Below are 18,067 nucleotides of genomic sequence, written 5' to 3'. Positions count from 1 at the left end.
AGCGGTGTATGAATCCGCTGAGCTTTACGGCGAAACTTTGTTGTTACGGGCTTTTTAACCAGTTTCGTACTTCGGGTTATTATGAACTCCTGGTGGGACTAAGTTCAACTCCGGTAATAGCAAACGCAAAAACTAAACGCTAGTTCAGCATAACCAAAAACTAAACAAAAATTCGTTTACTGATCATAAACAAAACTACTAAAACATAGCACCAGCGATAGCGATTAAATGAAATCCAAAACTTATTTACTTGAAAAGTATTAATGTTCATCAAAATAATATCAAAAATAAACATAAGCAAATTATCGTCTTAAAAACAGATCAAGAGCAGCGCTATCCAGTTAACTGTAACCTAAACAAAAGTCCACACGAATAATCAATCATTATATGGACTAACAAGATTATGATACTTTACGAAATCATTTTTTAAAAAAATAGACTCTAGTCTTTAAACATATTAACCACAATACATAAAAAGAATAGAACAAAACACAAAATTTACAGAGCGCTCTAAATTAACTTCGAAGTGAATTCACATTAATCTATTTACTTTTTAATAACCCTACGCGTAACTGATCTCTAGGTCGTAGTACTCTACGATCACTAAGATCATCACGATCATCCTGATCGTCATTATCGAATGGTTTAATTTCATTGTTTCCTATTAAACCTATACTGGTAGGGTGACTATCATTTTTCCGTTTAGTCGGTACCGAAATTTTGTCACCATTACCCGAATTCGTAGTGTCAGCCTCGTAACCCTGCGCAAGGGCTGATACTGCCAGCCTTTGTCTTTCGACGTACGGTTTTAGCTCTGAAACATGATATGTTCCAGGCAATTCTTTGCCATTTGGGTGAGCCAACCTGTACGTTAGTTTTGATAACTTTTTCGAAATTTTAAAGGGACCTTCGTACTTATCCGCTAATTTCTTACTAAAGTCATCCGCAGCGCTGGATAAAAATGTGTTTTACGTAACACTAAATTTCCATCCTGGAACTCGAAATCACGATGACTTCGGTCATAGTACGCTTTTTGCTTTTGTTGAGCAATTTTAATGCGGTCTTTAGCCTTTTCAACAGCTTCCACCACTACCGAAGCTACTCTGAGACCATAAAAACTCTCAGTCTCAGGCACTAAATATTCTTCCGGATTTTTATCTTTCAGAACGCTACTGGCCGTTCTCAGTTCGCGACCAAACATCAAGAACGCAGGGGTGTAACCTGTCGTCTCTTGACGAGCGGTCCTAATAGCCATGGCGAACTGGGAAATGCCTTTGTCCCAATCTTTGTGATTATCCTCTACATAGGATACTACCATAGTTCCTATGATTCTATTAAACCTTTCTGTTAGGTTACCCTGAGATGAATATAAGGACGTATAGCGTTGTTTGACCTGCAACGTCTCGAAAACCTTTTTGAAAATACGAGAAACAAACTGTCAGCCATTGTCGCTTACTACGCAGGTGGGCAATCCAAATCGCGTAAAAATGTCACCGATAAGATGACGCACAATAGGATTAGTAGTAGCGGTCCTTAACGGGAATATCTCCACCCATTTGGTTAAGGTGTCTGACACCACTTATCATTTTCTAAATATTGAAAAATCGCGCTCATTTCTTTGTCGTTACGCTGTGCTTGTATAATGTCGTCGCGGTCAAACTTGACTAATACCGGGCTAGAATTAGGGGTGCTAGATGTTATTGCACTAAGAATACCTATATCACAGTCGGAGTTACGCGTTAATTGTTCATCCCTACTTAGGATCCTTGATTGTTCAACTACCGCTGAAGTTTCGGTATGCTCGTCTTGTTCCGGTATCCGCGAGAGGGCGTCAGCTACAACATTATCTTTGCCGGGTATATGGTTTACGGTGAAATCAAAAGCTTGTAGCCTTGCGTTACACCTGGCAAATTTGCCGGTGGGGTCTCGCGCGCGGTAAAGCCAGCGTATTGCACTGTGATCGGTAAAAACTTCAAATTTTGACCCTTCTATGTATGGGCGGAACTTCTCTACTGCCCAGACGACAGCTAAACATTCCCGCTCAGTCGTGGAATATTTTCTTTCCGTGTCGCTAAGTGAGCGGCTAGCGAATTGGACGACGTGTCGCTTTCTCTTTATTTTCTGCGACAGCACTGCTTCCAATCCAAGGTAGGAAGCGTCCGTGTGTAGTATGAAGGGCTGTGTATAGTCCGTTGAACTTAGCACTGAGGCCGACGACAATTCTTTCTTCAAGGTATAAATGTACGTCCGCACTAGGCGTAAATTTTCGATCGCCACGCTACGTGCGCTACGCTCGCCCCGCACGCCAAGAAAAACCACTGTCCGCACTTGGCAAATTTTCGCGCCAACCGCGCTGGGCGAAAGAGGCGAAGAGAGAAAAAATGTTCGCCAAGCTGAAATTTTTACGTCGGTCTCGCCGGCGTTGGTGGCGTACATCCAATCGGCGAGCGTGTCTGTCTCACGTGAGAATGTTGTCTGCCTTCTATATTAAAATAGCGCCTGTTTGTAGCAAAGAATAACGATTAGCTCACGCAGTTAATTAAATAGTTCCACTGCTTTTAATTCAGAAACGTAAACAAAACGTAAATAAACGAAGAATACGGATTAGAGTAGTTTTTCAGAATAGGGAAATTGATGGCGATCTTAAAATTTTGGGATTCCGTGGCGCAATGGTTAGCGCGTTCGGCTGGTGGTTCGAGCCCATCCGGGAGTGGTGTTGTGAGGTCTCAGATGTGACGTAAAAAGCCAAAGTTTTTCCACAATACCTGACAACATTCAAAATTCTAAGCTTCCGTGGCGCAATGCTTAGTGCGTTCGGCTGTTAAACGAAAGGTTGGTGGTTCGAGGCCATCCGGGAGCGGTGTTGTGAGGTCTCAGATGTGACGTAAAAAGTCAAAGTTTTTCCACAAAACCTGACGACGATATAATTTTTGGGCTTCCGTTGCGCAATGGTTATCGCGTTCATCTGTTAACCGAAAGGTTGGTGGTTCGAGCCCACCCGGGAGCGGTGTTGTGAGATCTCAAAAGTAACGTAAAAAGCCCTAGTTTTTCCACAATACCTGACAACATTTTAAATTCTAAGCTTCCATGGCGCAATGCTTAGTGCGTTCGGCTGTTAACCGAAAGGTCGGTGGTTCGAGCCCACCCGGGAGCGGTGTTGTGAGGCCTCAGATGTGACGTAAAAAGTCAAAGTTTTCCCACAATACCTGACGAACATTTATTTTTTGGGCTTCCATGGCGCAATGGTTATCGCGTTCATCTGTTAACCGAAAGGTTGGTGGTTCGAGCCCACCCGGGAGCGGTGTTGTGAGATCTCAAAAGTAACGTAAAAAGCCATAGTTTTTCCACAATACCTGACAACATTTTAAATTCTAAGCTTCCATGGCGCAATGCTTAGTGCGTTCGGCTGTTAACCGAAAGGTCGGTGGTTCGAGCCCACCCGGGAGCGGTGTTGTGAGGCCTCAGATGTGACGTAAAAAGTCAAAGTTTTCCCACAATACCTGACGAACATTTATTTTTTGGGCTTCCGTGGCGCAATGGTTAGCGCATTCGGCTGTTAACCGAAAGGTTGGTGGTTCGAGCCCATCCCGGAGCGGTGTTGTGAAATCTCAGATGTGACGTAAAAAGTCAAAGTTTTTCCACAATACCTGACGACGATATAATTTTTGGGCTTCCGTTGCGCAATGGTTATCGCGTTCATCTGTTAACCGAAAGGTTGGTGGTTCGAGCCCTCCCGGGAGCGGTGTTGTGAGATCTCAAAAGTAACGTAAAAAGCCAAAGTTTTTCCACAATACCTGACAACCATTGAATTTCTGAGCTTCCGTGGCGCAATGCTTAGTGCGTTCGGCTGTTAAACGAAAGGTTGGTGGTTCGAGGCCATCCGGGAGCGGTTTTGTGAGGTCTCAGATGTGACGTAAAAAGTCAAAGTTTTTCCACAAAACCTGACGACGATATAATTTTTCGGCTTCCGTTGCGCAATGGTTATCGCGTTCATCTGTTAACCGAAAGGTTGGTGGTACGAGCCCACCCGGGAGCGGTGTTGTGAGATCTCAAAAGTAACGTAAAAAGCCATAGTTTTTCCACAATACCTGACAACATTTTAAATTCTAAGCTTCCATGGCGCAATGCTTAGTGCGTTCGGCTGTTAACCGAAAGGTCGGTGGTTCGAGCCCACCCGGGAGCGGTGTTGTGAGGCCTCAGATGTGACGTAAAAAGTCAAAGTTTTCCCACAATACCTGACGAACATTTATTTTTTGGGCTTCCGTGGCGCAATGGTTAGCGCATTCGGCTGTTAACCGAAAGGTTGGTGGTTCGAGCCCATCCCGGAGCGGTGTTGTGAAATCTCAGATGTGACGTAAAAAGTCAAAGTTTTTCCACAATTCAATTCAATTCAAAATGTTTATTTTATTTGCATTACAGATACAGTATACCACGGGGCTAAGTCACATTGTGACTTGTAAGCCCCGTGCCTATCTGTTTAATTTAATATAACAATTTTAATTTAATCAAATAAAAATAGATTTAACAATGGTGTCTTATAATAAATAATGTTAAAGATTCGTGAAAAAACTTAATGTATATATGTTATATCCACTTGAAATTAAACAATGGCATGGTATAACATAAAAAATTTAACAATGGGTTATGCCAAAGGTGGCTTTATAAAAACAAATTAAATAAAAACGTAAAGGTTTTGTTATTTTTTTCCAATATTAGTGATTTTATAGTCTTTTTAAATCTAAATAAATTCGGTTTGGCTTGAATTTCTGGTGATATTGTGTTATATAATTTTATTCCCGAATAAAAGATAGACGTGAATTTTTTTGAGGTGTTACATTTAGGTAAATCTAATAGATCTAATGATCTTGTATGCCTATTTTTCTGGTTTATCTTTACTAGGCTATTTTCACGCTTAATGTTTGTGTGTATGAAAGATAAGCTATTATACTGTATACTCTCTTGTATGTTTAGAATTTTTGCCCTAGTAAAGTACTCTTGGGTATGGTCTCTAAATGATAAGTTATATATTGATCTAATTGCCCTTTTTTGTAGGATATGTATCCTGTTTTGATTAGCTTTTGTTGTGTTGCCAAAGAATTGTATTCCATAAGATAGCACCGAATTAAATAATGCGTGGTATATTTCAATTAGAATATTTCTGGGTACCATTTTACTACAATGGTAAAGTAATCCATTCACTCGGGCTAATTTTGAGCTAATTATATTAACATGGCTGTCCCAGGTCAGGTGTTTATCAAAGTATAGGCCTAGATATTTGTATTTATCTACTATTTTAATTTTTTCCTTATTTAGTTCGATACCATTTAGTACCCTACTGACATCTTTACCTCTATTATGGAATATTATGCATTCCGTTTTTTTTATATTAAGGAGAAGCCCGTTATTTGTGATCCACTTAAATATTTTATCTAGGTAGTAGTTTGTTTGATCTATTGCATTTATTGTGTTTGCGGATTTACCTGACGACGATATAATTTTTGGGCTTCCGTTGCGCAATGGTTATCGCGTTCATGTTAACCGAAAGGTTGGTGGTTCGACCCCTCCCGGGAGCGGTGTTGTGAGATCTCAAAAGTAACGTAAAAAGCCAAAGTTTTTCCACAATACCTGACAACCATTGAATTTCTGAGCTTCCGTGGCTCAATGGTTAGCGCGTTCGGCTGTTAACTGAAAGGTTGGTGGTTCGAGCCCGTCCGGGAGCGGTGTTGTGAGGTCTCAGATGTGACGTAAAAAGTCAAAGTTTTTACACAATACCTGACGGCAATTCAATTTTTGGGCTTCTGTGGCGCATTGGTTAGCGCGTTCGGCTGTTATCCGAAAGGTTGGTGGTTCGAGCCCACCCGGGAGCGGTGTTGTGAGATCTCAAAAGTAACGTAAAAAGCCAAAGTTTTTCCAAAATACCTGACAACATTTTAAATTCAAAGCTTCCGTGGCGCAATGTTTTTTGCTTTCGTCTGTTAACCGAAAGGGTGGTGGTTCGAGCCAATCCGGGAGCGGTGTTGTGAGGTGTCAGCTGTAACCCAGAATATAAAAGTTTTTCCACAATACCTGAAGACCATTTAATTTTTGGGCTTCCTTTTCGCAATGGTTATCACGTTCATCTGTTAACCGAAAGGTTGGTCGTTCGAGCCCACCCGGGAGCGGTGTTGTGAGATCTCAAATCTAACGTAAAAAGCCAAAGTTTTTCCACAATACCTGACAACATTTTAAATTCTAAGCTTCCGTGGCGCAATGCTTATTGCGTTCGGCTGTTAACCGAAAGGTTGGTGGTTCGAGCCCACCCGGGAGCGGTGTTGTGAGGTCTCAGATGTGACGTAAAAAGTCAAAGTTTTTCCACAATACCTGACGACGATATTATTTTTGGGCTTCCGTTGCGCAATGGTTATCGCGTTCATCTGTTAACCGAAAGGTTGGTGGTTCGAGCCCACCCGGGAGCGGTTTTGTGAGATCTCAAAAGTAACGTAAAAAGCCAAAGTTTTTCCACAATACCTGACAACATTTTAAATTCTAAGCTTCCATGGCGCAATGCTTAGTGCGTTCGGCTGTTAACCGAAAGGTCGGTGGTTCGAGCCCACCCGGGAGCGGTGTTGTGAGGCCTCAGATGTGACGTAAAAAGTCAAAGTTTTCCCACAATACCTGACGAACATTTATTTTTTGGGCTTCCGTGGCGCAATGGTTAGCGCATACGGCTGTTAACCGAGAGGTTGGTGGTTCGAGCCCATCCCGGAGCGGTGTTATGAGATCTCAGATGTGACGTAAAAAGTCAAAGTTTTTCCACAATACCTGACGACGATATAATGTTTGGGCTTCCGTTGCGCAATGGTTATCGCGTTCATCTGTTAACCGAAAGGTTGGTGGTTCGAGCCCACCCGGGAGCGGTGTTGTGAGATCTCAAAAGTAACGTAAAAAACCAAAGTTTTTCCACAATACCTGACAACATTTTAAATTCTAAGCTTCCGTGGCGCAATGCTTAGTGCGTTCGGCTGTTAACCGAAAGGTCGGTGGTTCGAAACCACCCGGGAGCGGTGTTGTGAGGTCTCAGATGTGACGTCAAAAGTCAAAGTTTTTCCACAATACCTGACGACGATATAATATTTGGGCTTCCGTTGCGCAATGGTTAATGCGTACATCTGTTAACCGAAAGGTTGGTGGTTCGAGCCCACCCGGGAGCGGTGTTGTGAGATCTCAAAAGTAACGTAAAAAGCCAAAGTTTTTCCACAATACCTGACAACATTTTAAATTCTAAGCTTCCATGGCGCAATGCTTAGTGCGTTCGGCTGTTAACCGAAAGGTCGGTGGTTCGAGCCCACCCGGGAGCGGTGTTGTGAGGCCTCAGATGTGACGTAAAAAGTCAAAGTTTTCCCACAATACCTGACGAACATTTATTTTATGGGCTTCCGTGGCGCAATGCTTAGTGCGTTCGGCTGTTAACCGAAAGGTTGGTGGTTCGAGCCCATCCGGGAGCGGTGTTGTGAGGTCTCAGATGTGACGTAAAAAGTCAAAGTTTTTCCACAATACCTGACGACGATATAATTTTTGGGCTTCCGTTGCGCAATGGTTATCGCGTTCATGTTAACCGAAAGATTGGTGGTTCGACCCCTCCCGGGAGCGGTGTTGTGAGATCTCAAAAGTAACGTAAAAAGCCAAAGTTTTTCCACAATACCAGACAACCATTGAATTTCTGAGCTTCCGTGGCTCAATGGTTAGCGCGTTCGGCAGTTAACTGAAAGGTTGGTGGTTCGAGCCCGTCCGGGAGCGGTGTTGTGAGGGCTCAGATGTGACGTAAAAAGTCAAAGTTTTTACACAATACCTGACGGCAATTCAATTTTTGGGCTTCTGTGGCGCATTGGTTAGCGCGTTCGGCTGTTATCCGAAAGGTTGGTGGCTCAAGCCCAGCCGAGAACGTTGGTGTGAAAAGTTATAAGTAACGTTAAAAGTCAAAGTTTTTCCAAAATACCTGACAACATTTTAAATTCTAAGCTTCCGTGGCGCAATGTTTTGTGCTTTCGTCTGTTAACCGAAAGGGTGGTGGTTCGAGCCCATCCGGGAGCGGTGTTGTGAGGTGTCAGCTGTAACCCAGAATATAAAAGTTTTTCCACTATACCTGACGACGATATAATTTTTGGGCTTCCGCTGCGCAATGGTTATCGCGTTCATCTGTTAACCGAAAGGTCGTTGGTTCGAGCCCACCCGGGAGAGGTGTTGTGGGGTCTCAGATGTAGCGTAAAAAGTCATAAGTTTTCCACAATACCTAACAACCATTTAATTTCTGAGCTTCTGTGGCTCAATGGTTAGCTTGTTCGGCTGTTAATCGAAAGGTTGGTGGTTCGAACCCATCCGGGAGCGGTGTTGTGAGGTCCCAGATGTGACGTAAAAATTCAAAGTTTTCCCACAATACCTGACGAACATTTATTTTTAGGGCTTCCGTGGCGCAATGGTTAGCAAATTCGGCTGTTAACCGAAAGGGTGGTAGTTCGAGCCCATCCGGGAGCGGTGTTGTGAGGTCTCATTTTGACCATTTAATTTCAGAGCTTCCGTGGCTCAATCAATAGCGCGTTCGGCTTTTAACCGATAGTTTGGTTTTTTCGAGCCCACCCGGGAGCGGTGTTGTGAGATCTCAGATGTAACGTAAAAAACCAAAGTTTTTACACATTACCCTACGATCATTGAATTTTTGGGCTTCTGTGGTGCAATGGTTAGCGCGTTCAGCTGTTATTCGAAAGGTTGGTGGTTCGAGCCCACCCTGGAGAGGTGTGTGGGTCTCAGATGTAACGTAAAAAGTCATAGGTTTTCCACTATACCTGACAATCATTTAATTTCTGAGCTTCTGTGGCTCAATGGTTAGCGCGGTCGGCTGTTAACCGAAAGGTTGGTGGTTCGAGCCCACCCGGGAGCGGTGTTGTGAGATCTCAAATGTAACGTAAAAAGCCAAAGTTTTTCCACAATACCTGACGACCATTTAATTTCAGAGCTTCCTTGGCTCAATCAATACCGCGTTCGGCTTTTAACCAATAGTTTGGTGGTTCGAGCCCATCCGGGAGCGTTATTGTGAGGTCACAGATGTAACGTAAAAAGTCAGAGTTTTTCAACAATACCTGACGACCATTTAATTTTTGGCCTTCCGTGGCGCAATGGTTAGCGCGTTCATCTGTTAACCGAAAGGTTGGTGGTTCCAGCCCACCCGGGAGAGGTGTTGTGGGGTGGGGTCTCAGATGTAGCGTAAAAAGTCATAAGTTTTCCACAATACCTGACGACCATTTAATTTTTGGGCTTCCGTGTGCAATGGTTAGTGCGTTCAGCTGTTATTCAAAAGGTTGGTGGTTCAAGCCCACCCGGGAGCGGTTCTGTGAGGTCTCAGATGTAACGTAAAAAGTCAGAGTTTTTCTACAATACCTGACGAACATTTAATTTTCGGGCTTCCATGGCGCAATGGTTAGCGCGTTCAGCTGTTAACCGAAAAGGTTGGTGGTTCCAGCCCGCCCGGGAGAGGTGTTGTGGGGTCCAAGATGTAGCATAAAAAGTCATAAGTTTTCCACAATACCTGACAACCATTTAATTTCTGAGCTTCCGTGGCGCAATGGTTAGCGCGTTCAGCTGTTAACCGAAAGGTTGGTGGTTCGAGCCCACCCGGGAGCGGTGTTGTGAGATCTCAAATGTAACGTAAAAAGCCAAAGTTTTTCCACAATACCTGACGACCATTTAATTTCAGAGCTTCCTTGGCTCAATCAATACCGCGTTCGGCTTTTAACCAATAGTTTGGTGGTTCGAGCCCATCCGGGAGCGGTGTTGTGAGGTCTCAGATTTAACGTATAAAGTCAAAGTTTTTCCACAATACCTGACGACCATAAAATTTCATAGCTTCCGTGGCTCAATCAATACCGCGTTCGGCTTTTAAACCGATAATTTGGTGGTTCGAGCCCATCCGGGAGCGTTATTGTGAGGTCACAGATGTAACGTAAAAAGTCAGAGTTTTTCAACAATACCTGACGACCATTTAATTTTTGGCCTTCCGTGGCGCAATGGTTAGCGCGTTCATCTGTTAACCGAAAGGTTGGTGGTTCCAGCCCACCCGGGAGAGGTGTTGTGGGGTGGGGTCTCAGATGTAGCGTAAAAAGTCATAAGTTTTCCACAATACCTGACGACCATTTAATTTTTGGGCTTCCGTGTGCAATGGTTAGTGCGTTCAGCTGTTATTCAAAAGGTTGGTGGTTCAAGCCCACCCGGGAGCGGTGTTGTGAGGTCTCAGATGTAACGTAAAAAGTCAGAGTTTTTCTACAATACCTGACGAACATTTAATTTTCGGGCTTCCGTGGCGCAATGGTTAGCGCGTTCAGCTGTTAACCGAAAGGTTGGTGGTTCCAGCCCGCCCGGGAGAGGTGTTGTGGGGTCCAAGATGTAGCATAAAAAGTCATAAGTTTTCCACAATACCTGACAACCATTTAATTTCTGAGCTTCCGTGGCTCAATGGTTAGCGCGTTCGGCTGTTAATCGAAAGGTTGGTGGTTCGAGCCCACCTGGGAGCGGTGTTGTGAGGTCTCAAATGTAACGTCAAAAGACAAAGTTTTTCAACAATACCTGACGACATTTAATTTTTAGGCTTCCGTGGCGCAATGGTTAACGCGTTCAGCTGTTAACCGAAAGGTTGGTGGTTCAAGCCCACCCGGGAGCGGTGTTGTGAGGTCTCAGATGTAACAAAAAGGCAGAGTTTTTCCACAATACCTGACGAACATTTAATTTTTGGGCTTCCGTGGCGCAATGGTTAACGCGTTCAGCTGTTAACCGAAAGGTTGGTGGTTCGAGCCCATCCGGGAGCGGTGTTGTGAGGTCTCAGATGTAACGTAAAAAGCCAAAGTTTTTACACAATACCTGACGACCATTAAATTTTCGGGCTTCTGTGGTGCATTTTTTGTCGCATTCGGCTGTTATTCGAAAGGTTGGTGGTTCGAGCCCACCCGGGAGAGGATTTGTGAGGTCTCAGATGCAACGAAAAAAGTCACAGTTTTTCCACAATACCTGACGAACATTTAATTTTTGGGCTTCCGTGGCGCAATGGTTAGATTGTTCGGCTGTTAATCGAAAGGTTGGTGGTTCGTGCCCATTCGGGAGCGGTGTTGTGAGGTCCCAGATGTGACGTAAAAATTCAAAGTTTTCCCACAATACCTGACAACCATTTAATTTCTGAGCTTCCGTGGCGCAATGGTTAGCGCGTTCAGCTGTTAACCGAAAGGTTGGTGGTTCGAGCCCACCCGGGAGCGGTGTTGTGAGATCTCAAATGTAACGTAAAAAGCCAAAGTTTTTCCACAATACCTGACGACCATTTAATTTCAGAGCTTCCTTGGCTCAATCAATACCGCGTTCGGCTTTTAACCAATAGTTTGGTGGTTCGAGCCCATCCGGGAGCGGTGTTGTGAGGTCTCAGATTTAACGTATAAAGTCAAAGTTTTTCCACAATACCTGACGACCATAAAATTTCATAGCTTCCGTGGCTCAATCAATACCGCGTTCGGCTTTTAAACCGATAATTTGGTGGTTCGAGCCCATCCGGGAGCGTTATTGTGAGGTCACAGATGTAACGTAAAAAGTCAGAGTTTTTCAACAATACCTGACGACCATTTAATTTTTGGCCTTCCGTGGCGCAATGGTTAGCGCGTTCATCTGTTAACCGAAAGGTTGGTGGTTCCAGCCCACCCGGGAGAGGTGTTGTGGGGTGGGGTCTCAGATGTAGCGTAAAAAGTCATAAGTTTTCCACAATACCTGACGACCATTTAATTTTTGGGCTTCCGTGTGCAATGGTTAGTGCGTTCAGCTGTTATTCAAAAGGTTGGTGGTTCAAGCCCACCCGGGAGCGGTGTTGTGAGGTCTCAGATGTAACGTAAAAAGTCAGAGTTTTTCTACAATACCTGACGAACATTTAATTTTCGGGCTTCCGTGGCGCAATGGTTAGCGCGTTCAGCTGTTAACCGAAAGGTTGGTGGTTCCAGCCCGCCCGGGAGAGGTGTTGTGGGGTCCAAGATGTAGCATAAAAAGTCATAAGTTTTCCACAATACCTGACAACCATTTAATTTCTGAGCTTCCGTGGCTCAATGGTTAGCGCGTTCGGCTGTTAATCGAAAGGTTGGTGGTTCGAGCCCACCTGGGAGCGGTGTTGTGAGGTCTCAAATGTAACGTCAAAAGACAAAGTTTTTCAACAATACCTGACGACATTTAATTTTTAGGCTTCCGTGGCGCAATGGTTAGCGCGTTCATCAGTTAACCGAAAGGTTGGTGGTTCAAGCCCACCCGGGAGCGGTGTTGTGAGGTCTCAGATGTAACAAAAAGGCAGAGTTTTTCCACAATACCTGACGAACATTTAATTTTTGGGCTTCCGTGGCGCAATGGTTAACGCGTTCAGCTGTTAACCGAAAGGTTGGTGGTTCGAGCCCATCCGGGAGCGGTGTTGTGAGGTCTCAGATGTAACGTAAAAAGCCAAAGTTTTTACACAATACCTGACGACCATTAAATTTTCGGGCTTCTGTGGTGCATTTTTTGTCGCATTCGGCTGTTATTCGAAAGGTTGGTGGTTCGAGCCCACCCGGGAGAGGATTTGTGAGGTCTCAGATGCAACGAAAAAAGTCACAGTTTTTCCACAATACCTGACGAACATTTAATTTTTGGGCTTCCGTGGCGCAATGGTTAGATTGTTCGGCTGTTAATCGAAAGGTTGGTGGTTCGTGCCCATTCGGGAGCGGTGTTGTGAGATCCCAGATGTGACGTAAAAATTCAAAGTTTTCCCACAATACCTGACAACCATTTAATTTCTGAGCTTCCGTGGCGCAATGGTTAGCGCGTTCAGCTGTTAACCGAAAGGTTGGTGGTTCGAGCCCACCCGGGAGCGGTGTTGTGAGATCTCAAATGTAACGTAAAAAGCCAAAGTTTTTCCACAATACCTGACGACCATTTAATTTCAGAGCTTCCTTGGCTCAATCAATACCGCGTTCGGCTTTTAACCAATAGTTTGGTGGTTCGAGCCCATCCGGGAGCGGTGTTGTGAGGTCTCAGATTTAACGTATAAAGTCAAAGTTTTTCCACAATACCTGACGACCATAAAATTTCATAGCTTCCGTGGCTCAATCAATACCGCGTTCGGCTTTTAAACCGATAATTTGGTGGTTCGAGCCCATCCGGGAGCGTTATTGTGAGGTCACAGATGTAACGTAAAAAGTCAGAGTTTTTCAACAATACCTGACGACCATTTAATTTTTGGCCTTCCGTGGCGCAATGGTTAGCGCGTTCATCTGTTAACCGAAAGGTTGGTGGTTCCAGCCCACCCGGGAGAGGTGTTGTGGGGTGGGGTCTCAGATGTAGCGTAAAAAGTCATAAGTTTTCCACAATACCTGACGACCATTTAATTTTTGGGCTTCCGTGTGCAATGGTTAGTGCGTTCAGCTGTTATTCAAAAGGTTGGTGGTTCAAGCCCACCCGGGAGCGGTGTTGTGAGGTCTCAGATGTAACGTAAAAAGTCAGAGTTTTTCTACAATACCTGACGAACATTTAATTTTCGGGCTTCCGTGGCGCAATGGTTAGCGCGTTCAGCTGTTAACCGAAAGGTTGGTGGTTCCAGCCCGCCCGGGAGAGGTGTTGTGGGGTCCAAGATGTAGCATAAAAAGTCATAAGTTTTCCACAATACCTGACAACCATTTAATTTCTGAGCTTCCGTGGCTCAATGGTTAGCGCGTTCGGCTGTTAATCGAAAGGTTGGTGGTTCGAGCCCACCTGGGAGCGGTGTTGTGAGGTCTCAAATGTAACGTCAAAAGACAAAGTTTTTCAACAATACCTGACGACATTTAATTTTTAGGCTTCCGTGGCGCAATGGTTAACGCGTTCAGCTGTTAACCGAAAGGTTGGTGGTTCAAGCCCACCCGGGAGCGGTGTTGTGAGGTCTCAGATGTAACAAAAAGGCAGAGTTTTTCCACAATACCTGACGAACATTTAATTTTTGGGCTTCCGTGGCGCAATGGTTAACGCGTTCAGCTGTTAACCGAAAGGTTGGTGGTTCGAGCCCATCCGGGAGCGGTGTTGTGAGGTCTCAGATGTAACGTAAAAAGCCAAAGTTTTTACACAATACCTGACGACCATTAAATTTTCGGGCTTCTGTGGTGCATTTTTTGTCGCATTCGGCTGTTATTCGAAAGGTTGGTGGTTCGAGCCCACCCGGGAGAGGATTTGTGAGGTCTCAGATGCAACGAAAAAAGTCACAGTTTTTCCACAATACCTGACGAACATTTAATTTTTGGGCTTCCGTGGCGCAATGGTTAGATTGTTCGGCTGTTAATCGAAAGGTTGGTGGTTCGTGCCCATTCGGGAGCGGTGTTGTGAGGTCCCAGATGTGACGTAAAAATTCAAAGTTTTCCCACAATACCTGACAACCATTTAATTTCTGAGCTTCCGTGGCGCAATGGTTAGCGCGTTCAGCTGTTAACCGAAAGGTTGGTGGTTCGAGCCCACCCGGGAGCGGTGTTGTGAGATCTCAAATGTAACGTAAAAAGCCAAAGTTTTTCCACAATACCTGACGACCATTTAATTTCAGAGCTTCCTTGGCTCAATCAATACCGCGTTCGGCTTTTAACCAATAGTTTGGTGGTTCGAGCCCATCCGGGAGCGGTGTTGTGAGGTCTCAGATTTAACGTATAAAGTCAAAGTTTTTCCACAATACCTGACGACCATAAAATTTCATAGCTTCCGTGGCTCAATCAATACCGCGTTCGGCTTTTAAACCGATAATTTGGTGGTTCGAGCCCATCCGGGAGCGTTATTGTGAGGTCACAGATGTAACGTAAAAAGTCAGAGTTTTTCAACAATACCTGACGACCATTTAATTTTTGGCCTTCCGTGGCGCAATGGTTAGCGCGTTCATCTGTTAACCGAAAGGTTGGTGGTTCCAGCCCACCCGGGAGAGGTGTTGTGGGGTGGGGTCTCAGATGTAGCGTAAAAAGTCATAAGTTTTCCACAATACCTGACGACCATTTAATTTTTGGGCTTCCGTGTGCAATGGTTAGTGCGTTCAGCTGTTATTCAAAAGGTTGGTGGTTCAAGCCCACCCGGGAGCGGTGTTGTGAGGTCTCAGATGTAACGTAAAAAGTCAGAGTTTTTCTACAATACCTGACGAACATTTAATTTTCGGGCTTCCGTGGCGCAATGGTTAGCGCGTTCAGCTGTTAACCGAAAGGTTGGTGGTTCCAGCCCGCCCGGGAGAGGTGTTGTGGGGTCCAAGATGTAGCATAAAAAGTCATAAGTTTTCCACAATACCTGACAACCATTTAATTTCTGAGCTTCCGTGGCTCAATGGTTAGCGCGTTCGGCTGTTAATCGAAAGGTTGGTGGTTCGAGCCCACCTGGGAGCGGTGTTGTGAGGTCTCAAATGTAACGTCAAAAGACAAAGTTTTTCAACAATACCTGACGACATTTAATTTTTAGGCTTCCGTGGCGCAATGGTTAGCGCGTTCATCAGTTAACCGAAAGGTTGGTGGTTCAAGCCCACCCGGGAGCGGTGTTGTGAGGTCTCAGATGTAACAAAAAGGCAGAGTTTTTCCACAATACCTGACGAACATTTAATTTTTGGGCTTCCGTGGCGCAATGGTTAACGCGTTCAGCTGTTAACCGAAAGGTTGGTGGTTCGAGCCCATCCGGGAGCGGTGTTGTGAGGTCTCAGATGTAACGTAAAAAGCCAAAGTTTTTACACAATACCTGACGACCATTAAATTTTCGGGCTTCTGTGGTGCATTTTTTGTCGCATTCGGCTGTTATTCGAAAGGTTGGTGGTTCGAGCCCACCCGGGAGAGGATTTGTGAGGTCTCAGATGCAACGAAAAAAGTCACAGTTTTTCCACAATACCTGACGAACATTTAATTTTTGGGCTTCCGTGGCGCAATGGTTAGATTGTTCGGCTGTTAATCGAAAGGTTGGTGGTTCGTGCCCATTCGGGAGCGGTGTTGTGAGGTCCCAGATGTGACGTAAAAATTCAAAGTTTTCCCACAATACCTGACAACCATTTAATTTCTGAGCTTCCGTGGCGCAATGGTTAGCGCGTTCAGCTGTTAACCGAAAGGTTGGTGGTTCGAGCCCACCCGGGAGCGGTGTTGTGAGATCTCAAATGTAACGTAAAAAGCCAAAGTTTTTCCACAATACCTGACGACCATTTAATTTCAGAGCTTCCTTGGCTCAATCAATACCGCGTTCGGCTTTTAACCAATAGTTTGGTGGTTCGAGCCCATCCGGGAGCGGTGTTGTGAGGTCTCAGATTTAACGTATAAAGTCAAAGTTTTTCCACAATACCTGACGACCATAAAATTTCATAGCTTCCGTGGCTCAATCAATACCGCGTTCGGCTTTTAAACCGATAATTTGGTGGTTCGAGCCCATCCGGGAGCGTTATTGTGAGGTCACAGATGTAACGTAAAAAGTCAGAGTTTTTCAACAATACCTGACGACCATTTAATTTTTGGCCTTCCGTGGCGCAATGGTTAGCGCGTTCATCTGTTAACCGAAAGGTTGGTGGTTCCAGCCCACCCGGGAGAGGTGTTGTGGGGTGGGGTCTCAGATGTAGCGTAAAAAGTCATAAGTTTTCCACAATACCTGACGACCATTTAATTTTTGGGCTTCCGTGTGCAATGGTTAGTGCGTTCAGCTGTTATTCAAAAGGTTGGTGGTTCAAGCCCACCCGGGAGCGGTGTTGTGAGGTCTCAGATGTAACGTAAAAAGTCAGAGTTTTTCTACAATACCTGACGAACATTTAATTTTCGGGCTTCCGTGGCGCAATGGTTAGCGCGTTCAGCTGTTAACCGAAAGGTTGGTGGTTCCAGCCCGCCCGGGAGAGGTGTTGTGGGGTCCAAGATGTAGCATAAAAAGTCATAAGTTTTCCACAATACCTGACAACCATTTAATTTCTGAGCTTCCGTGGCTCAATGGTTAGCGCGTTCGGCTGTTAATCGAAAGGTTGGTGGTTCGAGCCCACCTGGGAGCGGTGTTGTGAGGTCTCAAATGTAACGTCAAAAGACAAAGTTTTTCAACAATACCTGACGACATTTAATTTTTAGGCTTCCGTGGCGCAATGGTTAGCGCGTTCATCAGTTAACCGAAAGGTTGGTGGTTCAAGCCCACCCGGGAGCGGTGTTGTGAGGTCTCAGATGTAACAAAAAGGCAGAGTTTTTCCACAATACCTGACGAACATTTAATTTTTGGGCTTCCGTGGCGCAATGGTTAACGCGTTCAGCTGTTAACCGAAAGGTTGGTGGTTCGAGCCCATCCGGGAGCGGTGTTGTGAGGTCTCAGATGTAACGTAAAAAGCCAAAGTTTTTACACAATACCTGACGACCATTAAATTTTCGGGCTTCTGTGGTGCATTTTTTGTCGCATTCGGCTGTTATTCGAAAGGTTGGTGGTTCGAGCCCACCCGGGAGAGGATTTGTGAGGTCTCAGATGCAACGAAAAAAGTCACAGTTTTTCCACAATACCTGACGAACATTTAATTTTTGGGCTTCCGTGGCGCAATGGTTAGATTGTTCGGCTGTTAATCGAAAGGTTGGTGGTTCGTGCCCATTCGGGAGCGGTGTTGTGAGGTCCCAGATGTCACGTAAAAATTCAAAGTTTTCCCACAATACCTGACGAACATTTATTTTTTGGGATTCCGTGGCGCAATGGTTAGCGCATTCGGCTGTTAACCGAAAGGTTGGTGGTTCCAGCCCGCCCGGGAGAGGTGTTGTGGGGTCCAAGATGTAGCATAAAAAGTCATAAGTTTTCCACAATACCTGACAACCATTTAATTTCTGAGCTTCCGTGGCTCAATGGTTAGCGCGTTCGGCTGTTAATCGAAAGGTTGGTGGTTCGAGCCCACCTGGGAGCGGTGTTGTGAGGTCTCAAATGTAACGTCAAAAGACAAAGTTTTTCAACAATACCTGACGACATTTAATTTTTAGGCTTCCGTGGCGCAATGGTTAGCGCGTTCATCAGTTAACCGAAAGGTTGGTGGTTCAAGCCCACCCGGGAGCGGTGTTGTGAGGTCTCAGATGTAACA

At 44.9% G+C, this 18,067-nt stretch overlaps 1 protein-coding gene across 1 annotated transcript; it reads right to left on the bottom strand.

Moving 5' to 3' along the window:
* Positions 1–341: 341 nt before the first annotated feature.
* LOC149584492 (uncharacterized) lies at positions 342–1,446 on the bottom strand. The gene is made up of 4 exons (XM_089863479.1): positions 1,426–1,446; positions 1,029–1,357; positions 551–951; positions 342–352 (listed from the first exon to the last, which is right to left on the bottom strand). The coding sequence occupies exons 1-4, from the start codon at positions 1,444–1,446 to the stop codon at positions 342–344; spliced, it is 762 nt and encodes a 253-aa protein (XP_089719605.1).
* Positions 1,447–18,067: the final 16,621 nt, after the last annotated feature.

The sequence above is a fragment of the Phalangium opilio genome, unplaced genomic scaffold, assembly GCF_054372755.1.
Source record: "Phalangium opilio isolate 3A_F unplaced genomic scaffold, DU_Popi_V2 ptg001170l_1, whole genome shotgun sequence".
NCBI lineage: Eukaryota > Metazoa > Arthropoda > Arachnida > Opiliones > Phalangiidae > Phalangium > Phalangium opilio.
The sequence above is the reverse complement of the archived record's forward strand: the minus strand, read 5'-3'. Positions and strand labels throughout refer to the sequence as shown.